This window comes from Pundamilia nyererei, unplaced genomic scaffold, assembly GCF_000239375.1.
Source record: "Pundamilia nyererei isolate P.nyererei 1_Seehausen unplaced genomic scaffold, PunNye1.0 scaffold00142, whole genome shotgun sequence".
Taxonomy (NCBI): domain Eukaryota; kingdom Metazoa; phylum Chordata; class Actinopteri; order Cichliformes; family Cichlidae; genus Pundamilia; species Pundamilia nyererei.
Window position 1 is genome coordinate 1103329 of NW_005187543.1, and position 22830 is coordinate 1126158.

General features: G+C 40.7%; 1 protein-coding gene across 1 annotated transcript; it reads right to left on the reverse strand.

Annotated features, from left to right (window-relative positions):
* Nucleotides 1-509: 509 nt before the first annotated feature.
* abca3b (ATP-binding cassette, sub-family A (ABC1), member 3b) lies at nt 510-22168 on the reverse strand. Its single transcript, XM_005744385.2, has 29 exons — nt 22138-22168; nt 21902-22029; nt 19786-19951; nt 18759-19018; nt 18554-18670; nt 17519-17639; nt 15660-15833; nt 15359-15540; nt 14030-14176; nt 13716-13845; nt 13459-13613; nt 12924-13079; nt 12597-12807; nt 12244-12394; nt 11540-11638; nt 9682-9880; nt 9289-9595; nt 8931-9204; nt 6905-7109; nt 6567-6786; nt 5363-5521; nt 5068-5240; nt 3455-3583; nt 3144-3338; nt 2851-3038; nt 2585-2755; nt 2292-2488; nt 1686-1759; nt 510-1063 (listed from the first exon to the last, which is right to left on the reverse strand). The coding sequence occupies exons 1-29, from the start codon at nt 22166-22168 to the stop codon at nt 932-934; spliced, it is 4851 nt and encodes a 1616-aa protein (XP_005744442.1). The 3' UTR covers nt 510-931.
* Between the last annotated feature and the right edge of the window lie 662 nt (nt 22169-22830).

A 22830-nucleotide genomic window follows, 5' to 3' on the forward strand; every position in this document is an offset into this window, starting at 1 on the left:
ATCCACATAGTAACACACTGTTCCTGTACTTTTGTTGGGCAGAAAACTGAATAGTTACCTAACAGGAGCTGAAAATTGAGATGTAGTAAATGCTCTAAGAAGAGACTAAATGTACCCTGTGGATTAATCCTCAGTCTGGACGGCCTTCTATTGTTCACTAGCAGCTCTCTGCTCTCCCAGTTTCGTGCATTTTGCAAGTCCTATTTTAGGCATGCATCCATTAATGATTCCAAAACAGGCTTTAAATGAGTAAATGGTTTTAGTACCATGAACACATCGCATTATGTACATCTGGCAACAACATTAAGAGGCTCTTAAGGAAAAAAACAAAAACAGTCCTTCTTCATAAGGGCGACATAAAGAAACAGGAACCCTCATTTGTTAGATAAGGCTCAAAGGTGTGCGACAGTTACACAATAAAATCAACTGGAGTGGTCCGTTCTCTTGCAATGATTGACAGTCACCGAAATAAAGCACACATTTTTGAACACACACAAAAAGTAATAAAAATCATAAATAACAAAATGACAGACTGTACACTCAATTAAAACACACAAATAATCCCTGTCACACACATTTCATAGTAGTGGTAGTATCTATTGAGTGATGCAGTTTTCTTTGTTTGACCTCGCTAAAAAGAGTCAGTGTAATCGTGTCGTAATCAGAATCAGTTCTTCTACTTTTAAACAACAGAAAATGGCATGAGTGACCAAAGAAAGACACATCCGGGTGATACAATAAAAGAAACGCTGAAGTTGGTGTTTGCCACTGACCCGCAGAGTGTGTGTTCGTGTTCAAGGTTTAAAAACGGCGCTGGAGACAAACTGTGTTCTCCTCTCCACGCCTGGCGATGTAACCGAGGCAAGTCCCTGCGTAAGGGCCGTGTGCACGTAGTGTAGGAAATGGGCGATGGGGTGGACAGATTCTTCACCTAGTTCCTCTCGCTCTGTGTGCAGTGCTGAAACTGGGCAAAGCTAAGGAACACCTGCTCCAGTGATATCTGACTCACGCAGTAGTCTTCAATGTGGTATTTCTCTTTGGCTGCCTCCAAAGTGCCAAACACCTAGATGGGAGTTGAGAAAGAGAGGACATGGAAAAGTGAAGATCACATTTAATACCTTTAATTTGCACACAGTTAAGCAGACAAAAAAAAAAAAAAGAAATCTACTTTTTCATGCACATCCAAATACCGGTTAGCTTTTATATATACATTTTTTTGTTTTTCAGTATTTTCCAAGGCATTTTGTGCACCATGTATCACAGCAAGTTTGTATGTTAAAGTTATGATATGAATACAGACTTTAAAATTAAAACACGGCAATCAAGACATGGAAAATGTCAAGTTGAAACCTTGATCAAGTTACAAGAGGACTAGAAAAAACTGACTTAAACAATGTAGTTACTATTTTGTCCAATAGAGGGAGATATAACACAGCACAAGTGCAGGGACTTATTTTTTTATTTGTGAGCGATCTACTTCAAAGTTGACTCACAGATGACTAAAAACAATAATTAAAAAAAAAAAAAAAGGACAAAAATAAATATAATTTCCATCATTTGTGCATTCATCTTTTTTTCACTTATCCAGGGATAGGTCAGGGGTAAACGTAAGAAAATAGAACATAATACGATCAATTAAAGTATAGACAAACAGATGCTGGGTAAAAGATCAAAAGTAACTGTACCTGTGCCCAGGTTAGTGTTTTGTCAGTCAAATGGTAATGCACCATTCCCTGGTGTTCATCCTTGAGCTGACTTCCTGTTGTGGAAGAAAACTGACAGTTACATTTGCTTTGTTATTCTTTTACTTTGAAAATAATAGCTTAATCTGATGAGCTTATCGTCCCACTTGAGTGTTTCAGTAAACTGTAAATGTGCCGCTTGTGTGTTGTTTACCCTTTTGGAATATTTCGGTTTGACCGCATTGGTCAAATACAGACTCATTAAAAGGATTTAAAAGGCTTCACCACGAAGAAAAGGAACTTCATTGTATAGTTTATTAACAGTAAGGTCTTTGGATATTATGGCTTCTGTCTTTTGAGAAAGAGTAGCATACATTTTTGTTATTGGATATAGTCATAACACCACCAAGTGGCAGCAAACAGCCACAACAGGTAGAATTTCCTCAACATGCAATGCCATGCTTGAAGCTTAAGATATATATAATTATTTATGATCTTGGTATTTTCAATCCCTGAGAACTTACTTCTAGTAACTCACATTTTTTATGAGAAGTATTTATAGTTAGATTTAGAAATATTGAAACAACTCTTCTATCACGAGGCTCTGACCTGGGAAGGTGCTTTCAATGAAGTCTTTAAATAGCAGCAGGTCGCTGTCCTCCAGTTCAGCTTCTACATGGACTTTAGCCAGCAGCGTGTAGCCACTGCCAAACTTGCTCTTTAGATGTTGGGGACTCCCGAGGCACTTGAACTGACCGTTGACCATCACTGCCAGCCTGGTGCACAGGGCCTCACACTCCTCCATACTGATGAACGAACATATCGGTGGGAAAGTTAGGTAGGTGTAAGCTTAACTAGATGGAGCAAATCAGCTGCTATCTACCATATTCTTTAGCATGTACCTATGAGAAGTGATGATTATAGCCTTGCCAGACTCCCGTGTGCGTGTAACAGCGTCCCACAGCAGCCTCCTGGCAACGGGGTCCATCCCAGTCGAAGGTTCATCGAGGAAGATGACAGGAGGCCCACCAATCAGAGCCATTCCTGCGCTCAGCTTCCGCTTATTACCGCCGCTGCATATGTGCATTACGCCACATTATTAGAAAAACTTTTTCAAGCATTCTTCAGGATAACATGTGTATCCTCCCTCCACCAAAGAGCTACCTACCTGTAGCTGCGGACCAGTTTATCAGCATGAGGCTCCAACAGCAGCGAGCGCAGGACATTCTCCACGCAGCCAGACACGTACTTCTCTGGGATTCCTCTGAGCCGGGCGTACATACTCAGAGTTTCTCTTCCTGTCATGTGGTCCAATACTGCATCAAACTGAGGACAGTACCCTATGCGCTGCTGCACCTGTTATACAGAGATAAATCTTCTTTTTAAATATTTGTGTGTGTTGAAAGCAGTGTAGTTCGCCACTCTAGACTTTGTGGATTCTCCCATCTCCCTCCCTCTTACCTTCTTAATGTCTCTCCGGATGCTGTATCCATCAATGAAGGCATCTCCAGACGTGACGCTCTCATCGCCTGTCAACATCTTGAAAGTCGTGGTCTTTCCTGCTCCATTGAAGCCCAGCAGGCCGAAACACTCCCCTTTTCCTACAGCGAGAGACAGCCTGTCCACAGCCAGGAGACTCTCCCCGCTGCTGTACACCTGTGAAGAGGAGATAACAGTTTTACATGTATTTCAAAATTGGGACACTCAGTCCAAGTATTTAAAAAATAAGTCAAGACCTTTGCAAATAAGCAAAATACAGCTAAGCCACTTACTTTGCTGAGCTCCTGCAGAATGAGGGGGCTACCAACCATAGACTCTACTATCGGCTGGCACTCCAGGACCCGCTTCCTCTCATCGGCAACATCTCGGTCCTCTGGGAGCAGTGCTGTTGCCATGGGTACCTAAAAAACACACCAAAAAATGACATTATATCCACCTGATATTAAAAGGGATCATACTGTACAGATAATTGCATTTCTATGCACACAGTTTCTATGTGAAATAGCTTTCTATGTGCCATTTTGGATAAGACAAGTCCGTTTTAGGTCAGTTACACTGCAGAAGCATGTTTCAACTGATTCCCTTAAAAAGAGCATATAGGGTCTTAGGATTTGGTAAGTAGCTATTTTAGGAAACATTGTGCAGCTGTCTTTGCAGTGTGCATCGCTGACATGAGTGGGTCTGTGGGAAACACAACAAAACAATCATTTTAGAGCTGGACCTTCAGAATAACATGCCCATTAATAAAATACTGGCATTATAAGAGAGATGGACAATGGACACCTCGCCATGGTTTAATCTGACCTTTAGCTGAGTGACCTAAAAACAATCTGAAACTGAGCATTTAAAGCAGTCTGAAGCTATAGATGATCAGTATGAGCAAAAACCCATAGTGGCCATAATTAATATATGCATTTATCATTGTAGCAGCGTAAATATGGCAATTTGAGCACAGTCAGTGCTTTCTTACAACAAGCTTCATTCACGTGGCTTTGTCTATGCGTAGGCCCTTTCAATATCTGGCCCAAGGATTCTTTTTCAGGTAGGTTGGAGGAGCCATGTATCAAACTACCAAACTTCTAATTAGTAAAGGTCACGCTCTCTCTTCTGAGCCTCAGCTGCACCCAATACTAATAATATTATCTCCATGGACCACCACAATAGCCATGTATAGTGTCACAGTGCACCCTTGAGAAATTCCGCATGCGCACCACTTCACAAATTCAAACGTAAGCATTAAATATTAAAAATAGAATGTTTTCTGCGATCATTAGTCATAACCCTGACCCGTATACTCAAACATGACATCTTTCAAAAGCCTTTTGTGTCCGACCAGCCTGACACCAGAGTTTACAGCCTTCCACTGCAAAGAAAGATCAGTTAATCTTCAACACGAGAAAAGAGAAAATGACCGAGATTGTGACTGTTTCACAAATGAAAAAAATCTTTTTTCTTACAATCACCTAATCACTTTTACTTCTAGTTTTAGCTCTGAAAAATTGCATATGAAATTATCATTTGTGTTGCTAATTTAAGAAAACACCTCAATGTCAAAAAATCCCTAAAGTCCAACTGTTCAGCTTTGCATGGATTTTACAGCTCCAAATATTATGTCCTTGTGAGGATGAATGCAGAGGTGGTAATCCATTTTAGAACTACCAAGTGCCTCAAGGGTATCTATTCTGGTGAAGCAGCTTAATATACTAATCAATATTTAATTCCTCCAAGACTCAAAACTGTTCCCTTGGAAAAAATAAAAAACACAATTCAAACTGACCGCATTTCAAATGCAACATAATATAGACCACACTAGTAGCAGAAATGTTTGCAAATTAACCATGAAGAAATATTTTAGTCTTTTTAAGCACCCTCTTAATTCATCTACCTTTTTGCTCCTCCTGAACAGTGAGGTGAAAAGTCTCCAGAGAGTGTGGATGCACTGCAGCTCGATGACAAACAGCAGAATGATGAAGACCACACCCTGCACGGAGAAGGCCACGAGAAATCGTCCCACCCCGGGCTCTGACATTGAGAAGTAGTTTTGCTGGTATGTGATGTCTACAAACAGAGAATTACCAGGTTACCTCTGCACTTCACAAGTAAACTTCTGTACTCGCGGCACAAATAAAATAACTTTTGAGAATAAAAATCAAGCGATTAATCTTTTAGGCAGTACTTACTGTATTGCTTGCAGATTAATTCAGTCATAAAACTGGAGGTGCAAAACGAGATATATTCATAGTTCTGGTAGAACTGGCTGAAGGACATTCCCAGGCAGTAGTTTGGGAAGATCAGGAACACTTTATCCAGCAAGTGTGACATGTGCTGCAATTCCAACTCTAGACAGGAAATATTATAATACAAATATATTTAACGGGATGGATTTATTTTTTAAGCATTCTTCATCTTTTTCCCCCACGAGGACCTAAACGAGTGTGTAGAGATCCAGGGTTCTCATCACAAGTACGTTTCACAAACCCACTCCTTTTCACAAAGTTAATCCAGTTTACCAGTAGGAGGTAATAAAACATGATTCTTCACTGACTTCCCACACATACTTATACTGTCTATTGTATTCAGTGAAGGACAGAGCCAAGCCAGAAGCACTGCTGCTGGGAGATGAGCCCTAATGCCAAAAAGAAGGACTAAGTGATTTTTTAAATACATGAAGTTGGCACATTACATACTGCTGGTCTGAGTTTATTAAAAATATTGAGTTTGTTAATGGAAAAAATATTGAGCCGTAAAAGCTCTGGTCACTTTAATAGGTACACCTTACTAGCAGCCAATACTGTGGTCATAAATTGATGGACATGGTCAGCAACAGTCCTCAGGCAGGCTGTGGTGTTTAAATGATGCTCAGTTGATGCTAAGTGGAGCAATAAAATATCCTCCACTTCATTACATCACCAGCAGCCTGAACCGTTGATACAAGGCTGGGAGGATCCATCCTTTCATGTTTACTCTGAATTTTAAACCCAACACACTGAAGGTTATAGCAGAAAATGGGACTCATCAGGCCAGGCAATGTTTTTCTAATCTGCTAATTTTGGTGAGCCCGTGTGAACTACACCCTGACTTTCCTCTTCATAACTGTGGCACCAGATGTGGTCTTCTGCTGATGTAGCAGTCTGTCTGTCACCAACATCAATGCCACATTCAGTCACTTAAATCACCTTTCGTCCCTGTTATGATACTTGTTTTTAACTTTAGCAGGTCGCCTTGAATATGTGTCTGAATGTCTAAATGAACTGAGTTGCTGCCATGTGATTGGCTAATTTAAAATTTGCTCATTTGTAAACAAGTGTACATAAAAAACAACTAGCTGTATGAAAAAGAGGGGCTGTCGTATTTTGACTGGTGACCATCCATAACCGCTCTCACCTGGGATCGTCAAGATGGTGACAGCCAGAAAGGTAGCAGTGCCTGAGATCATGTTGAAGATGGTGAGGCGCGTATATGCAGTAGCAGCAGTGGAGAAGAGGAAGCTGAGCAGGTACATAAGAGGCACCACAGCCCAGCCGTACAGCAGAAGTAACAACAACACATCTATAAGGTGGTTGTCCTCTAGAAAAGCACTGATTCCAAAAGCCTGGAACACCACCTGAAAGAAATATACACATATATGCATACAACAGATTCACAAAACCCTATATTGAAACCAATCAATCTGCCTTATTATCCTGTCTGAGTATTGCAGTAGTAACAGATGTCATACTGACCAGCATGAGGAGACAAGGCAGCAGGAAGTTGACCAGGTCCCAAAGCAGGGCTGAAAACCAGAAGTTTGCCAGGTAGACGCCGCTGACCTGCTGCACATGCTTGGACTTGATGGAGGACTCTGTTACAAGCAGCAGGGCAAAAGTGCTGGACAGGGAGGCCATCCCATACATCAGGTTGATAGCAATGGCAAACCCTGTCTTACTCCTACATAAAATGGAATGAAAGAGTGCGACGATTACACCACAAGATGGAAAAGAGGTGGGAAAAGGTTGCAGACAGGGCGTCTTTCTATGTCCCAAGTCTTACTGCTATAACATAACTTGAATACAATTTAAATGCCTGATTTATATTTCAGAAACCAGAAATCTTAACCCTGTTAAGACTGGTGTGGTGGTGTGTTGGTCTCTACCAACACTTTAGGGATGATACCCAGCAGCAAAATGTTCCACTGTCTGTGTCTGCCTCATTTGCTGTAGGTGGACAAGCAGTGGAGAGATCATTTTTTCTAAGTCCACAGTGAAAAAAACACCCAAGGTTTTCAGCTACACATGGGTTTAGTCACCCTAAAAGAAAGGAAGCAAATCTGCTTCATGTAACAATGATGTGTCACTTTGGCTCACCCTCATCACTGCAGGGTTATTTTCCAAACAGTAAAGGGTATTAATGAGCTCGACTAGAGAAAAAACACAGCAACACTTTGAATGTTTGAGCCTCGTGACAGTGAAATTAAAAATATTGTAGAGCAACCATCCTGCAACATCAACACGAGAAAACTGTTTGAAGCTGGAGAGGAGAGATGTTAGTTACTTCATACTGGGAAGTGCTGTGAATTGGTTTCAGCTGTTTACTCACTCACACCTTCTTTGCGTGAAAGGAAAGAGCTTCATTTGAACATAAGCACACATGTGCTGATTGCTTGTTTTTTTTGTTTTTTTTAGAAAAATCTAAAATTCTGATTCAAGGAAAGCCCTAGGTGTACGCATCACATACAAAAATGACTAAATTGAGAAAATCTAACTTCTATCTGTCTAATTTCTGTGATTTTTAAGTTGCTTGGAATTGTGCTCTTAAACTAACTTCTATTAATTAGTCTGAAAGTTTGAAGTTTTTGAGACTGAGCAAATACTAGGCTCAGTCTCAACTGATCCAGCATAGAATTGAAAATTTTTAATTAAAAAAATCAAATTAAAATACTATGAACAACAAGGTTCATCTCATGCACCAACATCCAGAGCAGAGGAAACATTAAACTGGCTCAACTGAAAAACCAGCCAACACTACGTCCTAATTCAGAGCCAGCTAACGGCTCAGTCCCACAAGTCAAAATAGGAAAACAACCTCCTTGCATCTCCAAAAAAAGAAGAAAAATGGTGGCTGCGTGGTGATTATATAGTTTTTTGTTTTTCACATTTTGTGATCGATTGCAAATTGTGGCGACTAAATGGTTGCCTTTAGCTGTTCACTCGTGATTGTACAGGTCGCCTGTGGCAGGAGGCAAAATTACTGCAGTCTGACTTGGACTGACTGCATTCACTCTCAGGGAGATTGTCGAAGTGTTGCGAATAATCGTTCTAAATCTGCAAACAGATTGCCAGCGTGTTGCCATCTTTGTCAATAAGCACAACTCGAGGGGACTCGACTCATTAGACTTGCTGAAGCACAACTATAATAGTTAAATGGGAATTCCTGTCTATGTATACAGCAACAGATATGTGATTTTCAACAATTTATGACAGTTAATTGCTGTATTAATAGAAACAGAGTGCATGTAATGACCAAATCAAACACTGATGGAAGACTGACTTCAGATATCATCAAAAGTTGAACTTTTTTTATCTCAATCTGCAGTTGAAAAAAAAAATGTGAAAAAACGCAATATGTGTTATTGTGATGCTTCGGATTAACAAAATATTAGAAATCACAATAATATTGAATCCTAAAGGAAGTATTGTGATAATATCGCATCATGGGATATCTGCTGATTCCCACTGCTAGCAAATACTACCCCATCCTTTCTCTACTCACTCTGAGAGCTGGTTCTGAGCACTCTCAGACAGGTTGCGTGGCATGGGATAATTGCCTGCCTGGATGGAAGCATTCGGCCCTGCTAGAAGTTTGAACAGGGCATTGTCCACCATCATGAGTGCTGTGGCAGGTGTGTGGTAGCCCTCGTTGTTAAAGTAGGCTGTAGCTTCTGCAAAGTGGTTGCTGCTACCTCGAAAAACAGCGCCCACCACGCAGTGCTCGTTAAAGCTGCCTCCTTCTTCGTCCGCCTGAGTTAGGATGTAATCGTTGAAGTCTACAGGGAGAACGAAGGCTTACGATCAGTAAATACCAAAAGTGAGCAGCAACACCAAGCATTTGTCTTCCTCGTTACGCTTACCAGTAGCATTGGTAAGTTCGCCAAGCTGGGCAGAGAGCTGGGAACCGTATACGCTTGCCCAGGCAGAAGCCAGGGGTCCTGCCCCAGACTGCAGAGAAACGGGAACCCTGGTGGGACCATAGCGACTGAGTCCCAGACTCAGTTTCGGAGCGTCATTATGACTGGGAAGGGTGCGTGCCACAAATAAAGCCACAACAGTGAAGACAAGAGGGACCAGGAACTGAGCCACCATCACCTTCCAGTTTCTCCAGCTGTACAGCGCCCTCTTTAGGAACATGGCATAGAACTGCTGCAGGTGTAGTCTGACCTGTTACAAGAGAAAATGGGAGCTTCAATCAACAGAGCAAATTCGCTAAAAAGATGCTGAGCATCGCTTTTATTCCTCTGTCTTACCCCGGTGTTCAGCTTAATGTTGGAGCAGTCTTCTGAGATGAGTGTGCCGCTGTCTGTGAAGTCAGTGACATCAGTCAAGCCGCTGATGCTGCTGGCATCATCCATGGTCCAGTCATGAGAGCGTCTCTCATGTTGGTACTGCAGGGCTGGCAGCTGGATCGCCTGGATATCCAAACTAGAGTCCACCAGCTTTCCAACTCTGGAAACACAAATAAATCTCATTTTATGCACTAAAAAAAACAACAAAAAACAACAAAAAAAACACCATTGGTTTTATAGCTGACACAAAAAATAAAAATAAAATGTAGATCGTTTAGATAGTTTAACATTAAATAGTCAACTGTTTATGATAGAAACATGTATGAGGAGAGAAGAATCTATTCAATCTGTAACATTTTAATTCATTTCAGCACAGTGCGGTGAAGACAGCAGGGAAAAAATATTTCTGGGCCTATTTATAATTCAATAATCAATGAGAGGCTCACAGAGTGCCTTTGTGAGCGTGCAGTCTAGTTTTATATTCTTAATATGCTACTTATCTGTGAAATGTACTTTCACAAGTAAGAAAAAAAAACAAAAAAAAACAAAACACAGAAGTTACATTTTAAAGCTTTTCAACTCAACACCCAGCACAACAAATTAGCAACAAAATCTCAGGAAAACACTATTAAAAGGTGATTTATTTGTTGTGAATAATTATAGTTTGATAATAATTAATTGGCAGCATTGTGTAATGGAGTTATTACACTCGGCTGTAAAATATGAATGAAAGAAAGAAGCTAAACGACCAAACGCTCCAACAGCAGCTTTTCTTTGGTGCAACGTGTCAATGGCCAGAACACGCTGCTGGATTCTCAGTATGAATCATAAATAATGAGGCCTGAACAGCAGCAAATACAAATGTTAAACTCGTGCCCGCTGAAGTAGCACAGCGTAAGCCTTCCGCAGTGGATGCGGTCTTGTGATCGTTGCCACAGATACACATATTAAATCCAAGGGGAAGAAAAAAAATAACTGAATAAGGCGGCTGGGACTGCAGTGGATCAGGAAGAGTTGAGTTTGCAAGCAAATTTTTTTATATTTTATTTCTATCAAAGGTGGCGTCTAAAGTTCCACAAATTCCAAAAACGATTTTCAGTAAAGCGTAAAAGATTCAGGTACTGAACACCCTATACCTACGACTAGAAGCAATTATAACCTTTTCTATCACGTCCATACTGTTTTATATACTAGAAGACATTTAGTCTTACACTACTGCTTGTGATTGTAACACTATCTTACGTTACGTAAAAGAAGGAGGAAAGGTCTGCACACCGTTTGGCTCCAAGTGATACCTGACTGATGACGACACTATATAGAGAAATATCATTGTCACGCTTCGATCCATGGTGTCCTTTAACCCATTTTTGCAACAGCATACTCTGTTTTAGATTACATTGGAAGCTGATGACAGGGAAGGAGCCGTGTGTTGTGGAAGGAGGTTCTGATAGCATTCATTTTTTCTGTGCAGGCTCAACTCCTACTGTTGAAAACATCCGGAAGAAAACCACTTCCTTCTCCAAAATTCACTGAATCTTCATAGACTTTAGAGCAAACATTTGATAGCAAACATAATGTCCCCCATGTGATCCGAGTCAGTTGAACTTAATTAAACCTACTACTTAAGTACGCTCTGAACCAGTTTTATCCCCATCTTCACTAAAATTCTCCCCAGAAAATATTTTATTGCCTTTGTGATCCGTCATTTTAAAGCTTTTAATTTTACAAAAATGGTATTTTTACAGATCAGAGACTAATTTTCTGTGATACCCGAGAGAAAAATGACTTTAAAAACTGTCACTTGTCCTATATTTCCTACCTGAGGAAAACCTCTTCCATAGTAGTTACTGAAGCGCCATAGCTGGCGATGCCCAGCTCCTCTCTGTTCATCTCCAGCTCAGCAAACAGCAATTCAAACCTGATAGAAAGCAACAAAGAGGAGTTTGATTATAAAATTAAAAAAACAAAACAAAACACAGAGCCAAAATTGCTGCTACCTTTATTTAATATAATCATGTCACCAGTAGTCAAGTGAAAATGAGTTACATTTTTAATGAAAAGCTGGCTTGAGTTAATAAATACATTCACTGATTCAATTTGTGGTATTGTATAATCTGTTGACCCATTTCTAACAGTTCAAAGTAATATTTCCGTGCTTTTCCCTCACTCCATTTTTTCTTTGTTCTTTTCCTTCCCCATACATACATAATCGTCTGCAATAAAAAGACATGTGAGAGCAGAACAATTTCCTAAATAACTACATTTTATTGCGCATAATGTGTTAAAATACTACAGTTTATTACATCTTTTATTATATGACTATTTTATTATTCAGTTGCTGTTTTTCTTTGTATACTTGAATGAAATAACTCCAATGTCCCTGTATGTCTAACCCCGAGTCTTTCAGTTTTTTCAGTCTAATACTACTTGTTCATTTCACCCGGTGTGACTTCTAGCCTGTTGTCTTTCTTAAAAAGAGGTCAGTCCGCACGCTGTGTTTTTGTGCGTATAATCAATGCTCACCTGCTGGTGCTTTCTTTGGGAAGAATATAAGAGAGCTCAGCTCCAGCGCTGCTCTCCAGAGTGGCATTGGGAACATACATGTGAACAAGGCGGGTGATCTCGGACACGTTACAAAGAGCATCCTTGACGATCACCATGTGGTATCCGGCACCTGGTTAAAAATATTACATAAGACATTTACAGAATCAGTCCCAAGAATCGTTAAACTGCATGTGAGTTGGTCCACGTGCAGTATTTCTGTTGAAACAAAACAGCAAAATTTCAATGCATGCTTTTGTAATACCACCGCTAGTCTAGGAAAGAAAAACTGCCTTTCAAGAATCCATCTGAGAGTACAGTATGCTTTCACTAACCATATTTATTCTTGAGAAAGAGTGGTGAGCCGCAGCACTGCAGCTCTCCTCCTGCCATGATGGCAATTCGATCACCGAGCAGGTCAGCCTCGTCCATAAAGTGTGTGGTGAGCAGGATGGTGCGGCCGCGTTTCTCCCCTTGCAGAAGGTCCCAGGTGCCACGTCGTGCTGATGGATCCATACCTGATGTGGGCTCATCTAACATGACAACCTGCAGATGGGCAGAAAGGAAAAGAAGGTTTGCAGTAGTCCGCCCATACTTACACATTTTACTCAAATGACTCTAAATAATGTTCTTTGGTTGTTGTTGTTTTTTTAATTCCAGACCTTGGAGTCTCCAATGAGAGCAATCCCAATAGAAAGTTTTCTCTTCATGCCACCAGAGAGGGTCTTGGAACGAGCATGTCGCTTATCCTCGAGGTTTAAGATACGGATTATCCGGTCCACCTCATCTGGAATCTTGTCTTTGGAGTAGCCTTTCAGCTGGATATAAAGTAGACAACAAATGGATCAGGTTGTCATCTGTTTTTTCTGCAGCTAATTTACGTTAATACAAACTGAGAGGCTGGGAGACAGCAGGTAAGTGCAGAAAATGGAGAAGTTCACTTGCTACTCAACTCATACAAAGTTTTTGTGCGAGGAAAAAGACAAAAAAAAAAGGTAATAAAAGTACAATAAAAACGTGCTTTGTGCTGCTTTTAATGTTTTTAATAAACAAAACCAATTAAACTCACTTTAATGGAATCAGTGTGAACACCTCGTACTATAATGTGTATAACAGCAAGTGGAAACACTAAGCTATAGTGGATGTGTAGTACATAGAGATGTATTTTTACATAAAAGTGCATAAGTGTGTAAATACCTGTGCATAGAACAGCAGGTGCTCTTGTACTGTAAGGTTATCAAACAATACATCGTGCTGGGGACAAAGTCCCAGGCTGCGTCGGATCAGAGCCATGTCCTGACAGATGTCGTAACCACTGATATAAGCCCTGCCGCTGGTGGGAGGAAACAGGCCTGAAACATGAAGGAAGGTAGTTAAATTTTTTATTTAGGGGGCATGTTTAATGTGTGTGCGTGTATTTATTGCTTGTTTACATGTGCATTTAGGCGTCTAACCTGTTAGCATAGACAATGTTGTGGTCTTCCCAGCACCATTGTGTCCTAGCAGGACTGTGATCTGTCCTTCGAACATGTTCACTGTAAGGTCTCGTACGGCCTGACGTGTCTTGTTGCCCACTTTGAATTCCTGTTAAAACGTGTGACATGAGCAGAAATGGATGAAGCGTAACCTTTTTGTCCATTTACCTTTTAGTAGTAACACTGAGTACTACGGTGGAGTTATTAGTGGCCTTTCTTTTCCACTGGGGCATCTGCAGCGTACGCTAAAGTGGTCATGATTACTCTCTGGATCATAGTGTTTTGCTGCTCACCTTAGCGAGGTGTTTAATCTTTATCCCAGACACGAGTCCAGCAGGTTCTTCTTCTATAAACTCTCCTTTCATGGCCTTTTCAGCATCCTCTTCTTCTTCCTTCTCATTTACCAAAGCCATGCGAGGGGTGCTGCACCAGTATGAAGGCTGCAGAGGAAGACAGTCAGGGAAGACAAGGGGAGTAAACCAGCATTTCTTTCAAAACTTTTACCCCAAATTTTCACTATTCATTTCCAGTATATCTAACGGTATAATTTTACTAGGAGAACATCAAATATAGCATCCTATATTAACCACACGGTGTGTGTGTGTGTAATATAGCACCGTATATTACACACACACACACAGTGTGTTCTGACTTATCACTGAATCAGGTAATCATCCACTGACATAAGGAAGGAAGAGGAACACAATCATTCACTTAATCACAAGAAAGAGAGATCGAGCCAACATTATTATTGTTCATGTACACTCTGCATGAAGAGATTGTTTCCCAGCCAAACCACCTCCTGATTCACTTCCTAAAGACCGGAGTCAAACCTCCCCTTTCTACGGAGCAGAAACACCATCTGACACCCACTCACACAATGGACATGGAGGAAAGTGCGTCAACATCTAATCCACACCCTTCTGGCAGTCCCTTAAATTCCTGACAACTGGGAAAAAGGTTAGCAGGAGTTTATTTTTGTGTAGGCGCGCATGTCTATAAAGGCACGCCATTTCGTGATCGCTCATAGTTGTTATATAGATAAACCTTATTTGTTTTGGCTCTAGATACTCAGACATTTCCTGTTATTCTAACTAGCTGAACCCAAGGCTTCCTCTGGTCGATATGTTGAGACCTCTAGTTTGGAAACTCTTCTGCCCCCGTATGTGACAACCACTTTCACTGAGAGCAGCTTCATTTTATCAGAGAAAAGCTCTTGGATATAACAGATCTCAACAATGACCACTGACACTCCCTAGTGCTGCCTAACGCCACCCATCTGCAGACTTTGGTAGCATGAAAATACCTGTTTAACTTGGCAGAGCTCATAGCCAGGGAAGTACTAAGGTGAATGTGTTAATGAGCACAGCGTGAAATGTAATAAATGAGACAAATTACGCTGAACTTGCAAAAACAAATTGATCAGCATCGTGTTTGCATTGGACTACATTTGTTGCAGTGTTTCTTTCAAGTTTGAAATACTACTTGGTATTAATGCTGCCAATAAAGGAGAGACAGAAAAGTTTCATAATTTTGGCTCGCAAATAGCCATTCATGCTTATATCCCCTCACCTATTCATCGTTTACTGTCACATCATCAGTAACGCCTTTTTAAAACATACCAGTAAAAAGAAGTACGATGGTAAAGGCACGCCATACTCTCCAGGAAACACCGCCTCCATGTACCAGGCCACCATCCCGTACAGCACAGCATCGAAAAGCAGCAAGCACAGAACCTGGGCCATGGAGAAATCATCGTCCACCGTAACAGCGTCAAACAGGTTTGACCACTGGATTCCTGTACCTGAGGAGCAAGGCACGGACAAAATTAACCTATATTAATATTAAAATTCCATGTTTTCAAAGCTGTGCACAAATAATCGCATATTTTGGGAATGCCACATTGCCGCATCAAAGTCTCACCTTTGCCTTCAAACATTCCTATAAGCTGTGCGCCCATGGCCATGGCCACATTGGAGATAAGGCAAGCTGACACTTTCTGGGAATGGCTCAGTAAGTCGTAGCGCGGCCACAGGAACAAATAAGGCAAATAGCTGAGAAAATAGATGAAGCCCCCCGCTGCTGCCGCCACATTGGCTAAGAACACACAGAAGAGAAAGAAACAGACAGACTCAACAGTCATCTTACAAAAAAAATAAATAAATATATATATATATAAACAACTAAAAACAGTCAGCTATGCAGTCCACTCATGAGTTACCCAAGAGGTACACTGCAAAATGCTACCTGATAAACTCAAACAGACACACGTAGACAAGAGCTGACGGAGAAAATAACTGAGAGAAGAACTACATTTGCTGAGAAACCCATTTCTCTGATAGGCAGACGAGCCTGAGTGCAGCTACAAGAAAGCATTAAATAGGACAAAAGAGAGATGAGCAAAATGGGGAAGAAAGCAGAGTAATGCGCTTCCATTTGTAGACAGCCTGACAGACCTCATCAAAAACCACTTGTTACAGACAATGTGACATTTTGAGCCTGCTTGGAACATGCATTTACAAAGTACCATCATCTATTCTTAAAAACCACATCACTGGGTATGTGCACACGGCTGCGCGTACAAAGACAGCGAGGGGAGAAAAACAGCCCATCTTTGTTGTTGTTTTCTTTATAAAAATTGCCGTGTAGGTCACTCAAGGATCCTTTTTTTTCTTGCCAATTTTCTGCAAAAGCCTCGTCTCCCCCTTCTTCCTCTACCGCCTCCAAGTCAACACTTAGAACCAAAACCCTTGAACCCAGCTGGGGTTCAATATATAATGATTTCATTGTCTAGGGTCAGAAGGAAAACAACATGACAGAGTTATTTTTATTTTGGGTTTTTTTTAGTTCAATGAGATTAGTTTTAATGATTTTAATAAGGTTGTCAAATGTTACAATTAGAGCATTGTTCAGAGAGAAAAGGCAGGGCACTTTTTCATGTTCAAGCACCAAATGAAAACTGTCAGGGCAGGTGACTAAGCACATCATATTCATTACTCAGAGCAGAGACGCAGTACATCTGAATGTGAGAGAAGTCAAAACATCAGTGTAAACAACTAAATGGAGGTTTTTAAGGTGTTTCCTTCAATTAAAAGCCTAGGCATTACCGCCATAGAGTTCATGTTTCTTATGAGAGCAAGTGGAAATTTTTAAAAAAATCAAAGTAAAAACAAGCAAATAAGTGCTCTTTGAAAATACTGCAAGACACTGAAGCAGAGAAGCATTTGGAGCTCAAGCTACTTCACTGTAGAAAGCTGAAAGAGGAGGCTGCTAGTCTGAATGAGGAGCTTTGAATGAGGAAGAGAGCAAAGGAAAGGGATCATGGGAAAGGAGAGATTTAAATAGTTTCCTTTATTGGGGAGGTTGTCCAGGCCAAGCAGGCGAGCTTGAATTTCACTCGACTGAAGATGGAAAGAACTGAAAGTGACTTGCTCTTTTTTAAAAGGGAACACAACACTTCTGATCACCAAGAAACGGCAAAAACAAACTAAAAATCATTAAATATTAAGTGCTATACTCAACCGCTAAAGAAATCCAATTATTCTGTGCAAATCAACAAATAAAACATAGCTTTCTTTTTTACTGCTGTGTGCATTCTGCAGACAAAGTTAAAGGAACAAAGCAGAAACTTTGGTCTCAGAGACACACCGTGCATTTCAGGAAATGAAGTGAAAAGTTCTTTCTCGCACATACATTACAAAGCAAGACAGCAGCAGTCAAAAAGAGACATTATTATTATTATATTATCATTTAGAAATGAGTGGAGTGACAGAAACACACACCTCGTGAGAAGAAGGCACTGATCATAAAGCTGAAATTGATAGTGGCCACGGTGAAGACGAGCAGGAAGACGAAGACCAGCGTGGGGTCACTGCTGGTCAGCACCGCTCCATTGGGGCTCACCTAAAATACGAGATTGGGTCTGAGTAATCACAACATTTATAATCTTTAAACCGAGGGTGTCAAACATAGGCCAGCCAAAGGGTCCCATCCAGCCTAATAGCTGCTTCACAGCTTTTTGGGCTGGAGGGCATCATTTATGGGCTTTTTACTGCATTTTCTACCAGGAAGCAATGTGTCCTGTGTAAGCATAGATCAGCTGTGTCACTTTTACAGCCTTTTGCAGCCTTTCAACTTATAAATGTTTTTATAGGTTATTCTGTATTGGCTTTAGTGGAAAAGCCCACTTGAGATTTAATTGGGATGTATGAGCCTGTTAACTAAAATGAGTTTGATCCCCTTTAAAGAATCAGCTCAGTGCATGAAAATGTGGGCTGCCTTTTCATTTTTGTGAATTGTTTGCCATTTCTCTTTGCCATGCTCATAGCTCAAAATGCAAAGCAGCACTCAATATACAAATAGTAAAATGATGCTTTTTTACCTCAGACACCCAGATGCTCCTCCAGGTCAGACATTATTTTACTAATTTCTCAGATGTGGTTACAACTCTGCCAACAAGACCTCAAACTGCCCCACTGACATGCTGAAATATGCATGAAAGTGGCTGTGATACAACTCCTGGATCAAACCATGAAATTCCTGGCATCTCTTGAGAACTGGATGAACTCAGAATCTCCATTTCTTCCATTTATTTATTTTGTTTTGTTTAGAAACATCAGGACAAGCTCATCATCACCTGAAGCTGACACTTTCGGCGTTTATATACGTTACACTGAAAAATTCTGAATTTCATGTCATTTTTTGACAACCTTCTTACCTTTAGTCTGGTATGTGTACCATGGTTTCTTTTGCTATGCTAAAGGCATCACAGGCAGGAATGTGCAGTAAGCAAAGACAGTTTTTTAACACTGGCTCACCTGGATACAGAGGAGCAGAGTAACAAAAAACACCGAAATGGAGAGGAAGAGTAAAAACATGAGGAACCAAGCGCTCCAATGGAGCCAGTTGCTGAGACCCATCATCCTCATGTACTCCTAGAATGCACAAAAAAAAAAGCACAGGTTAAAAGAGTCTGGCAATTTAATTACTCCTCCAGCTCATACAGAGGCTCGTAAAACATACCTTGAGCTTCCTTTCTTTTTCCTGCACCACAGCTCGTACTATGTTGAGGGAGGTGTAGGTGAAGCTTAGCACCAGTAGTAAGGGCAGCTGGTTCTGAATAGCCAGAATGAAGACGTCATATTTAAAAGCAGGGTAGGGGAACCGTGACATGACCACTCTGATAGGACGCAGCAGGTGCGAGGCAGCGGTTCTGTTGTAAGAGTGCATAATGGCTCGGTCCACTGCATGCTGCACTGCCAGAAAGCCTTCTCTGTAATAACCTTAAAATAAGAAAATAAGCAGCAGCACTTAATAGAATATATTAACACCACCATTACACCATCAGTAATCAGCGTCTATGAAATGACTCAGTGGGCATTTTAAGCCCACTTAAAATGTGACCTGCTCCACAAGGTCAAAGCTTTCCAACTTCCTTCTAGAAGCTGACGTGAGAATGGACAAGCAGCCTTGAGTAACAAACTTGAAGCTGCAATCACAAGTTATTATGCACGTGGAGGCTGGAAATCCATATTCATGTGACTCTAAATGATAAAAGCATGTCACTTTTATTATGCTGTCAGAAGGGCTTTGGAGTATACCTCCTCTTTCTATTTTAGCTGCAAACAATTTTTAAGGACAAAAACATTTTAAGGAGAAATAAAAGGCTGCTGGGACACACTGGAAAATGCATCCTCCATTGTTACTGTATCATTTAAACCAGCTGACGGGCAAATGTGAAAATGAGATTAACAGCAACTCGGCCTCCTGAAGGGTTCTTAACGCCTTGAAAATGCCCCATAAGTGATTGGTGGGCACACTGTACCCTGCCAAAAACTAGATAACGCCGATTATGCTGAGCATGTGCAGGGGTATGGTTGCCATGGAAATGTAGCCTGATCAGGCAGGGCTGTCTCTCCACTCAAAGTCGAAGAATTAAGAGCTTTTTATCAGGCATAATCTCTAAGTAGAAAAATAAATACCTACTATTTTAGGTGTCATTTAAAAATAACATTTTAAAACAGCATTTTAAAACAATAGGAATTCTCACCAGGTGTTCCCCCTTCCTTGAAGTACTTCTCTCTTGGTCCTGGCAGTTGAAAAAGGGGAAATAGACTGTGTGTGTGCCAGTCTAAGTCATTGTTGGGGTTCAGCTCAGACTTTTCCGAGATCGGGGCGTTGCGTGGCGAAAAAGTAAAGCGCAAGTGGTAGCTCACCTGCATGTCAGAGCGCAAAAAGAGAACAGACGTTAATGAAGAGTAGAGTGATACGCTAAGCAATACACTCAAGTCGTGCAGTGAATTTAACAACTGTAGCACCTCCAGTGGTTTTGTCCTTAACAATTTTTCCATTTTCAAGTAATATATAGCCATTGAGAGATTTCTGTCTGTACTGGTTATTTAATGTCCTTCTGAAAACGACTTGTAGTGGCTTAGCAAACGCCTGACTTTTCACATTCAAAATAATCCAAAGTCCACAGAGCAGCGCTGTTACTGAGATAAAGCGCTATTAATTTGAAGTAATAAACACATACAGTATCCATGATTTCAAACTAAACTTGAACAGGGATTACAAAGATTAACTAAGGATTGTCTGAAATCAAAAGCAGCGCAAGTAGAGGCCAATATCTGAGGAGGAGATCTGTGAGGTCGAAGATTGTGTATTCCTGTTTCAGCCACCCCACTCCAGGTAGCATCACCTGCCTTTATGTCCTCTCGACACCAATTTCAACCACTAGATGGGGCAGACTCAAACTAAGTAATATTAGAAACTGATCTATGTTAAACATAATCATCTTTGGCTCCTACACTCTCATATTTCAGGCATGCTTCCAAAATAAAATGACTGGGTGTGCATCTGAATTTAGTGAGGATGATCTCTGCCTATACAGCTTACTGGGGCTAGCCTTGGAAAAACCCAGGCTTTCAAACCATGTTTTTATTGATATACACTGAGGGGTCAAAACTATCCTAATTTAGGAGTGCTTTGTTTTCAAAATAAAGCGCATATAGAGCTTTTGTACATTAAAGAAAAATAAAAACTAAGGCGAAGCTATGACAGATGTGTGTTTACAGTGCAGTGTGTCTGTTCGCCCGTCCCCAAGTTACCATCCACCCATCTGTCAATGTGTTAGGCTACATCACCATGATAAGGTATTTTTTGAAACAGAAATTTTTCTAAGTTCCTCCATTGACATGAAAACGCAAAAAAAGAAAGAACTCTCACACGATTCTCAAAAGTGGCAATATAACCGTAACCATGAGGAAATGTTGGCCAATCAGAAGCACAGAAACAATGACATGGCACAGTCTGACATGAGAAAAAGACATAAAAACATACACTTTTAATGTTGCAAGTCAAAGTCTCAGTTTTTCTTCTCTGCACGTAAATACAGAAACACAGCTTTTGAAAATGTTTACCCTGGCTTAACTTTTTCAAAAGCTCCATTTTCAGTGATCTGAAACGTCGTTTATGTCATTATTACTCACAGATGATGCTTACCAAAATACCCGTGAACATGTGGATGTAGCTGTAGTTTCTTGCAAAGAAATGAAAGAATAGCTGACATCTACGAGTGCCTTCCTTTAGCCTAACAGTTCACTGCTTTGATTGTGAATCCCATTATACAAAGAAAGAGAAAACCGCCAGTAAAAGGTGAGCATTAAAGAGATGTGCATGTGTCACGCTTCCTTTTGTCACCTGTATTTTTTTAAGGTTTAATCTGGCAAGCTGTACTGAAGTGATCTGGCTGACACACAGGAAGACAGGCACAGAGGAAGCGTAATCCAGTACGACTGAAGAGACATTTTGTTCTTAAATGATTCACCCTAAAATGTAGGAGTACGTCTCTTGAAGGCTTTACAGTGAGCGATGTGAAGCTTTCAAGCCTTTTAAGCCTGTCAGGCTTTTTCATCAGAGTCAGCTGAAGCTTTTCCTACAGTGCTAGACTGCGTGAACCTCTAAATGCATCTTTCCACCATCAGGTTTCACTATAAAAACTAAAGGTTGTTTGGTCAGACTTTTCAACTACCACCTCTCAACAGGTAAGGCAAATGAATGAATTTCAGAAAGAAGATAAATGTGCCTTAACAGGTACTGCGGGTAAAACGCTGTAAAAACAAAGTAATCTTCTGGAATTGTCTGTCAGTGTGTACGCTGCATTTTACCTGTTGGGGCAGGGGCTCATCATCATGCGTGAAGTGATGCTCAAAAACTACAGCAGCCAGCACATTTCTTGATTGAGGGTCATTCCTCACAAAGTTCTCAAACTGCTCCTCTGTCTCAAAACCACGCACTGGAACAGGGACAAATACACACACACAGACGAAGAACATTAGATGAATTGTGTTTTGGTATTCATCTCATGCACACAGGTGTTTTCACGCCTGTCTCGCTCCTTGACCTTGCGGCTTGCCTTTCTTGCCGACAGGCATGAAATTGCTCACGATGTGGACAGCATACCAAATTCTGTCACAAATATTATTAATAGAACCGATCAGTCCCCCAGAAGACAAGTGTGCACTGGAATATGCTTCTTTTTTTTTGGGGGGGGGGAGACACAGATGACAGATCACTTTAAAAAAAATTGGAGCAACATGTGGGGTTCAAAACACAAAAAAAGATGTCACAGCACCATAAATAAGACTAAACCACCTTTTCTTATGTAGTTTCACTGTTGATTAAATCGGTTTTATTGCTGAACTCTTTATTGCACTTATCAAGCAAGCATGAAGGTATTCTGCGCCTGGCAAAGAGCGTCAGGATTACACACAGGTCTCGGGGTTAAATCTGGTTCATGATCATAAAATAAACACTTGCACAGAGATAAAGAGGAAGGGCAATCAGCCAAAAGACACAGTTCACATATTCACCTGACATCCTTCACGCTCCTCAAATGGTTACCACTAGTATAACTCAGTAATTCCCATCTAGCAGCATTAGAAATAGATACATGGGAAGATTTTGGGTTAGCTCAGTTGTTATAGTGAAAAATCGGATTATTCGAAGCAAGTAGTTTACCACTTAATGGTCTTTGACAAAATTGTAAGGTTTAGGAATTTGGGTTAACTAGCCCTTCAAATCCTCAGGTTTATTC

Coding starts and splice junctions, on each gene's coding strand:
- abca3b (XM_005744385.2), bottom strand. CDS start 22,168: ATGCCTGTCGGCAAGAAAGGCAAGCCGCAAG. Junction 17,640..18,553: donor CTCTGCTCCTCTGTATCCAG/GTGAGCCAGTGT, acceptor CTCGTATTTTAG/GTGAGCCCCAATGGAGCGGT. Junction 9,205..9,288: donor CGAACTTACCAATGCTACTG/GTAAGCGTAACG, acceptor TTCTCCCTGTAG/ACTTCAACGATTACATCCTA.